An 8,852-nucleotide genomic window follows, 5' to 3' on the forward strand; every position below is an offset into this window, starting at 1 on the left:
CTAAAGTACGTATTTTGTTTGTTCCCGTTGTGGTTGAAGTAGCATATACTCCGATTTAAAGAACTGGTAAAATGGGATTTCCTCTATCTTTCACATAAATATTTGATCTTTTCTGAAGACAACGATGTAATTTTCAGATGAAATGTCCTAGGAGAAGTTATTAAAACGGCCATCTAAAAATGCCACTGTGCTCTTTGATGCGAATAATTAGGAACAGGTCGTGACGTCACTCCGATGAGCCACTATCTGCTAGTATGGCTGTCTATGGGAGTAACGTACATTTTGAGGGACCCATATCTTACAAACAAAGCGTAATTCATAGAAAAGTCTCGGTCTGTCGAAAAGATCACATATTTCGCCTTCTTTGATTTTTTTAAAATCGTATTCACCCTCACAAAATTATATTTAGAGGCTCTTGAAGTTGCAAGTCCGAGGTGTGAGTAATGCAAGCGGAAGAAAGTTCATTGTTTACCGGCCTTATGGATACTGTCGCGGAAATTAGCAGACTAACAGTATTTGCTTCAGATATATACCAACTATATCACCAACTTACATTACCTTGAGGTATGAAGTTAATATAATTGTATATTCATCTGAGATATTTGCACAAATAAGAACTCGGAACACGTGGCGCAGAAGTTTGTTTCCTCGTCTTCGCTTGCGTAAGCTTCGGCCCGGTCGTTGTTTACATTATGTTCACAATGTAGCGGCAACTACGTAAAGTTTACCAGGATTGCTATAAGAAATAAAGCTCAGAATAATTCCACCACAAAATATGTGAGTTTACGCAAGAACATGTATGCTTCTATAGATAATTTGCAAAGGCCAATTTCAATGAATGTCGTTTTTGTACTGCGATTTCGGCTTGAGCACGGCCGAAAACAAACCAACTCCAGACTGTGCATGTGACGAGCCTCTGCTAAAATTCGGCGCTAGAAATTTTGACACAAAACCAAACTATTGTAGCTCGTCTGTCAGCAAGACGTCTACCACAAAGGCACCTCACTATAGAGAGGTTTCGCACTAAGCTCCCAGTCCTACAAAATGGAGTATTCGTGAAAGAAAATTCGAAACGTGAAAGAGATTTGGCACGGCTGACATCTTTTTTTTTCCGAGTTATTTGTTACTGGCCGCACTTGGTTGCCGACGGAAAATCCAAGATCCACTCGTACTTGGTTTTACGGAGACCAAGAACTACGTATCAATGACACAATATTCGACACAGTAATTTGTGACCCGAAGCGTCAATTTATTGTGAATACGGACAACAAAATTCGTTACAGAAATTCTTGGCCCTGTGCAAGTCGCCATTTTGTACCTTTGTTATGAAAAAGGCTTGTCTGGCGCCGACAAATATTGAAAATATAAGATTCATTTGCGCAGATTTTTTTTCGAAGACTATGCGTACAAAATCTTAACAAGAATGCCGTCACTTTTATTACCAGGAGAAGTTATGACGCCTTAAACGATAAGTTGAATTTTGCGGGGTAAATCACTGAGGCTTGCTGTGATAAATACTAGTAACGTGTGGCGATATGTATAACCCACCCGTCTATGCTCGCGTTCTGTGACAGTCCAGCGGTGTCTATAGTTGGAACTGCTCCTAGGGAAAGCTCCCTCCTAATCCCACAGCTCGCCGCAAGGTCTTTAATGAAACAGGAGGGCTCGAAGTGTGCAGAGCACAAGGAAGATGTCGCGGAAGGTTTGAACTGAGGCCGATGCTTCCCCACAGACTTGATCCACACTCACACGATCGCCTTGCTTTCTCTCTCTCTCTTTGTCGGCCTCAGTTCCGTCATTTTTAACTTGGGGAATTGGTGCATAGATATCCCCTCCGTAAACTGACCATTCTTACAGCCGACACCATCTGGGCCTCCTGCGACACAGTACCTTCCGCCGGGTTTAGCTCTCCTAATACGGGGTGTAGTTACAACTTGTACTACAAGACGCCATGTTTACAGTGAACGCGAGTGGAAGAAGTGGAAGCGATTCATCGGAGTGACGTCATGCATATCATTAGCGTCTCGGTTGAATTCGCAGCCTGATGTCCAAAATCGCACTTTTTGAAGACGTTTTAACATAACTTCGTGACTAAATTGTGGCATGGCAAATATCTAATTCTAATCGCAAAGAAAAGAACATCTAGAACTGTTAGAAAATTATACAAATTTAAAAAAAATTCCCCTTCATTTCACCAGTTCTTTAAAGACTGCATTCTACTTGCTTTACTTTTAGTAAGAAGTATTCAACAGTCCGAAGTTGGGCCACTAATGCCCCAAAGGGAGGGAGGGGGCGAATATAGAATTACTAGCAGGGAACACACAAACACCACACACACAATACGGAACTTCATTTGCAAAACTTTAATCAGACATTTAGAATGAACAGTTGGTAAATGTAGTGCTAAGTTACAAATGTTCATTTTAAAAACTGTAGCTTGATGATGCTGTTGTTTTATTTCAATTTCATTCTATTGTGCACTCTTGACCATCTTTTGTATCTGTTACACAAAAAGGCAGAAGAATTATGCATCTTGTATTTCCTTTACTTACAAATCTACATATTGTTCCCGGATCGAGAATTGCACCTGCGTACTATACCATTAGGAGGTGTATTTTTTGCTAGTATACAATCTTTGCAAAAGATTATCTTCGTGCAAATAATTCTAACATACATGATATCTGCATCTTTAATATTTGGTAGATGGGGTAAAAAGATGACAAAAATGAATGATTCCACAGATAATGGAGTGTGCCCAGGTACCGTACATACGGTTTTAAGGTATCCTATCTCCCGCCCCCTTCCCCTCCCACCAAGACCACGACCACTGTAAAAGAAAATGAGATAGAAGATATACATGTCCGTGGACTCACCTACAATAGCTTATTAGTAATTAGTTGCTTGATTAGTTAGCAAATGTTTCACAGAAAAATAATGCTCGCAATTTTGTGCGAATAGAAAAATAATTGAATAACATAAAAATGAAATGAGAAGGGTTGCACTTAGATTTACTTGTAGCAGTCTCTGACAACATGATCCATGGCATTGCACCCATAGCATCGCCTGTAAAAGCAAAGAATAAGAAACATCAGAGAAAGCAAGGAAAATTTTGTGAGCCGTTGTGAAATGTCTATTCGAATTAGAATTGACAATGGAAGCAAACCAAATCATATTTCAACAATGAATCAAGTCTAGAAAAGAATTTTGATTATTGCTATAACCTTGTTAGTTCTGACAAACACCAACTTACTTCACTTCCTGTGCTGCCTGCTTCTGGTATTTGTGCTCACTGGAAAATTTTGATAATGTAGTTACAATGGCGCTAATAGTTCACGTAAAAACAAACACAACATGGATCAGTTCAGGCGGGGACATCATCATCAGAGGCCAACATGGGAAGCATAGTTGGGATATGCGATAAAAAGTCCAATCGATATCTTATGTGTACTAAATATGCCTGGGATCTTAGAATATAACTTAAATTTTCATTATCTTTGAGCCAGTCTGTTCTGCCATGACATTTGGAAAGAAAAGAATATAATTATACAAGCTTATATGATTTATCATAGGGATGTCATATTGAAATGATTAATCAATACCTTAGGTCGTTCGTTGTGCCTTGCACCACTATTTATTTCTACTCAGAATGGCATGTGGTAGATATGTATGTTTTCATAACGCAACAAATTGCATCATTGTGATATTGATAACAATTCCTAATAGTAACGTAAAATAACAACTTACTCATTAATGCTCCTTTTCTTGTCTTTTTAGGTTTAGTGTCTTGGTTTTGTTTGGTCCTTTTTATCATTTCGCTCATGCTTGATCTCCTCATTTTCACTCTCCTGAAACTTCATCTTGCTATCTGAACTGTAACACATGGGATAAGCACCTGTATAATACTTTTTAAGGTCACAGCAAGTGAATTTTCTGGATGACATACTATGCAGAATGCAAAAACAATGAGATAGCGCGAAAAAAATATGGGTGAAAAAATAAGGTAATTTAAAAAAAAAGACACCATAAACGTACCAAAATGGTTAGTAGGTTCTCATCAGTGTGAAACGAACGTGTGTGAGTGTTTTTTTTTAACCAAAAGTGGTGATTTATTATTGGATGTTCGTGGGTGTTGTTCTTAGGTCAGCTTGGGAATAGCCCGAAGAACTTCTTGAAACGTGTTTGGGTGTTGTTTCCTTCATTATACACAGCGAGAGGGGAGGCATAGTTACAGAATTTTAGAATTTTAAAATCATAGTTACATTTTGGATATTTGAAAAAGTCTTCTTTCTTTGTTAGTTATGCATATTTCTATTTTTCAAGTGTATCATTAACAAAGGTATTGCGTATATCTTTGTGCAATGAACATTCCAGAAGAGTGCACTTCATTTTCTATATACCTTAACCATATCACAAAACATACATAATCTATCTATCATACACCCCCCCCCCGGCGTTAGATGTGAAATCAATATGATAGCGTTATGTTACAACGAATGAACGGTATTCGCGCGCCCAAACAAGAACCTTGTCAGGACCAAGAGCTTTCACCCGTAGGATTTGTCGGCCTCCATAGATTTCTAGGCCTTCATTCGTTGCAGAAAGTAATATATACATCGCATTTATTTTGGCTTGCAATTTCGGAAAATCTTGATGGCCTGCATTAGCCCTGTATTTGGCGTAGTTACTTGCCGCGTTTTCCTCCTTTTCAGGCAGGAGAGGCGGTCGGCCATTTCTGGCGTCAACTTTACTTTTACCGGAGACCTTTTAAACAATCGTTGGTCTAGGCATTCCATACTTTCTAGATGCCTCCGTTTGGCTGATGCAATTTTCAGCTATATCGTTGAGAACTTCTCTTATCATGTCGGGGTGACATGACTTTCCAGCCTGGTTCACCACCTGCACCACCATATGGTCAACCTAGTTTCTGCAAGTGATTTTCAACAACCTTGGAATTACTCATTGCTGCCCTTGCTCGATCAAAACTGTCGGCAAATGTCAAAGTGATTTCGGGGTGACGTCATCTAAAGCGGCATCTACCATCGTTTTATGGGCATTTTTCCACCAAACCGAGGATCCTGATCTCTATCCTTGCTGCTTAACACATATACCTTTTTACAAGAACTTTTATTACCCCTGAGGTAAACGGTAACCCGTTTGCTACCATGTACGCGGAGTGTTTTAGATATGGCCTATTCATAATCGGGGGATAATGTGACAGGTCTATCAAGGTGGTCAGTGTGCCTGTCATTGTATCTATCGTCAAGCGTACTTTGGGGCAAATTGTTCTCTTTTGCCACGGCATAGATGACCTTTCTCTCTTCTTTTATCGCATTTACGTGTAGCTTCTACTGCATGTCTTTATTTGATTTTTAATCATTCAAATAAATGGAATGCTGATAATAGTATGAAGCCAGTAAGTTAGCTCCCGCGCCAATGTATGGGGAAGAGGTAACACTAGGCTCATAATTCATGGCATCGTCCTCATGGACTACAATGAGGCCAATTGTCCAGAGCTGTTGGTACCCAGGGTTGGGTATTACTGGTTATACGAGAGATTTTCTGAAAATCCATTTGTTGCTTCGCTCAGCCAATCAATGTCCATTTGATAAATTGAACGTTGCTCTCTGTCACTGGGACCTGCTGGATCGAATAACATTCTTGCGTTTGACCCTATTGTCTGCATCTTCAGTCCTGAGGTTCCCTTTGATGTAAAACATTTATAGCTATTTGTAACTGTAACAGCATGCCATTAATAATTGAACAAAGTCCTTTTGTTACACAAACTTCTTTTAATCATTCCGTAAACGTTTCGACGACCGTTTGTCGCCTTCATCTGTACAAAACTATTTAAAGATGCCAGTAACAAATTTTAAACACCATCGTCTCCATCCAGGCACCACTTACTACTTCCACATCAATGAAAGATGATGATTATCATCTGAAACTTCTGATATATTTTCAGACAAACCGAGTGGTATAGATATAATTATCACTTCCTCCATCCTTGTCATCCGAGACGTCTATTTTTATTTCTTTAACTTGGCGATTACCTTCTCAAAATTTCTCTTTCCTTCTTCTGGCAATGGTGTTCCATCTTCATATTTTGCTATTGTCCCAGGAAGGACAGTGCCCGGCTCAACAGCTTCCCTAGCGGGACCATGCCTCTTTGCGGATCCGTCCAAATTCAGCGGCGTCTGGTGGCAATGATTCTGTACATACAAATCTGAAATACATGACAGTGCAATGCACAATTTGTCTGAAACCCGAAAGATTAAAAAACAAAAAACTGTAGACTAAAAATGTCAGACACAAATATAATACATATGCTATCAAGATATGCAAATGTAGAGCAATATATGTGGCATAGAGGCTTGACAGCACTCACTTTAACCTCAAAGCACCACCTTTTAAACTCAAGGTGGTCTATCTCAAGATTGTTGAAGCTTAGGAGGAGCTAGTATGCGTCCTTCTCAGCTACACTATGCAGCTTCCGATTTGTACGACGGCGAAAACAATTTCCCTTTTATTTCACATTTCCGGTAGAAAATATATCTAACGTCCGTCGGCATTTAGCTGTTTCTCCTCTTACAATTTTGCACTTACGACCTGGAATTTGTAGGTGCTCAGCACACTTGAGTCTCTCTTTCAACTCTGCTATGACGGTGTCATTGGCCCGGCATTCCTGGCAGTGGTAGTCTAGTCTTGTTGAGCTGACCCATCTGGTTGAGCTGGCCGAACTGGGGCTGGTTGAGCTGTCCGGTCTTGTTCTGGTTGAGCTGTCCGGTTTGGGTCTGGTTGAGCTGTCCGGTCTGCGTCTGGTTGAGCTGTCCGGTCTGGGTCTGGTTGAGCTGTCCGGTCTGAGTCTGGTTGAGCTGGCCGGTCTGGGTCTGGTTGAGCTGTCCGGTCTGCGTCTGGTTGAGCGGTCTGGGTCTGGTTGAGCTGGCCGGTCTGGGGCTGGTTGAGCTGTCCGGTCTTGTTCTGGTTGAGCTGGCCGGTTTCGGTCTGGTTGAGCTGTCCGGTCTGCGTCTGGTTGAGCTGTCCGGTCTGGGTCTGGTTGAGCTGGCCGGTCTGGGTCTGGTTGAGCTGTCCGGTCTGGGTCTGGTTGAGCTTGCCGGTCTGGGTCTGGTTGAGCTGGCCGGTCTGGGTCTGGTTGAGCTGTCCGGTCTGCGTCTGGTTGAGCTGTCTGGTCTGGAGCTGGTTGAGCTGGCCGGTCTGGGTCTGGTTGAGCTGGCCGGTCTGGGTCTGGTTGAGCTGGCCGGTCTCTGGCTGGTTGAGCTGGCCGGTCTGGCATATCTGGTTAAGCTGGCCGGGACAATGACCTGAGAGAGGACAACTAGGCGGTCCGCTGTTAGATTTGGAGTTGGAGCGGCAGAGATGATGATGATTGTCCAGAACATTTTTCTGCATTCATCCACAGCTGACCATTCAACCTGATGTATCAACAAAGGATTCTTAAAATCTTCCATCTCACAGATCTATTCTTCATTTCGGTCTTTAAAAGTGACTGGAAAGAGAGAAATAACTTTTTATTGGGAATTACCATTTGCATGCATTTTAGCTACATTTGCAGTCAATTACCATGGTCGAACCAATAATGGCTGCATCAATGGCTTTCTTCTGTTTTCCCCAATTTTTGTGTACTCCTTCAATGTTCTTCCTGGACCTGCAAGTAAGTATGTGTGGTTTACAGCTCTCCATTGGTTATGAATTTAGGCAACCAGGAGAAGATGAAGTAAAAACTGATATCATGATGTCTATGCAAAACCTCCTTTGCACGTTTCTTAAGACTTTCTTATTGTTTTCTTCGTATCTTGGCACTGAACGAGGTACTATGAAATAAAATAGAACAGTCAAATGGCGCGACGCAACCGTGTCGTATCTATGTCTGCCAGTAGATGTAGCGCCCTCCAGCTTCCTTGAACTCTACGTTGTTTCCTCCTTTCGACGCTTGCAGGTGGAAGTAATGTGCTGGCCTGGACAGTCAATTGCACAAACCATTATTCAAACTTGTACTCATTAAGGCTGGTTTTACTAGAACAATTCCCCATCCCCCAATCAATCCAGTAAATACGTTTTTTTATATACTACTATACCCACAAAACCCAAAGTCAAGAAACTCGGCAGATATATGGGGATTACTTTTGGAAGTAAGACCCCTCCATTTGAGGGCCCTAAATTTAATGCTGCTTTCGGATTAGGTAAAGGCTAGGGTGGGTACCGGTACAAAGAAAATTCAGGTACATGTCACCGTAAAGTTCAGGTCCAGAGGATCAGGTCCAGAGAGGCAGGTCTTTGAGAGAATCAGGTCCCATTCCGGAACCGAACCTGGACCAACTTGTTTGTGAAAACTTGCCCGGCGATACTCAAAATAATGCCGTCAAATTTTCTACAATATAATCTACTTAGCGGAGTTTCCGACTCCCACTGGCAGTTTCAGGTCTCAACCTCATGTAAATTCTTCACTGAAGAAACTTGGTAGACCATTAATCCGGTCCATCATTTTTTTCAGGTCTGTTTTTTTAGACCGGTCCAATTAACCCTAACAAGCAAAACTGGTTTTGTACTGACGCACATTGTACCTAAGTACCCACCCCTAGTAAACTCCAACTCAGCAATAACTCATGAGCAATATATGTACAGTACATATGAATGATTCAACAGTCATACATAGTACAATGTTAGGAAACAATTATATAACAGCAATATAACAGTGTATATAACAGTGTCTCCAAATGAAACAATAAATGAAATACATATGGCTCACTAATATTGCTAAAAGAACGGGCAACTTGGAAGAATATAGCACAGCTTAACCTAAACAGCCTAAACCAAAACAGAGCGAATTGAATTTT

The 8,852-nt window shown here is 41.2% G+C and overlaps 1 protein-coding gene across 1 annotated transcript; it reads right to left on the minus strand.

Annotated features, from left to right (window-relative positions):
• Positions 1-6,696: 6,696 nt before the first annotated feature.
• On the minus strand, positions 6,697-7,407 carry LOC118403414 (translation initiation factor IF-2-like). Its single transcript, XM_035802126.1, has one exon. It carries the CDS (start codon positions 7,405-7,407, stop codon positions 6,697-6,699), a length of 711 nt encoding a protein of 236 aa, XP_035658019.1.
• Positions 7,408-8,852: the final 1,445 nt, after the last annotated feature.

This window comes from Branchiostoma floridae, chromosome 16 (assembly GCF_000003815.2).
Source record: "Branchiostoma floridae strain S238N-H82 chromosome 16, Bfl_VNyyK, whole genome shotgun sequence".
Taxonomy (NCBI): Eukaryota; Metazoa; Chordata; class Leptocardii; order Amphioxiformes; family Branchiostomatidae; genus Branchiostoma; species Branchiostoma floridae.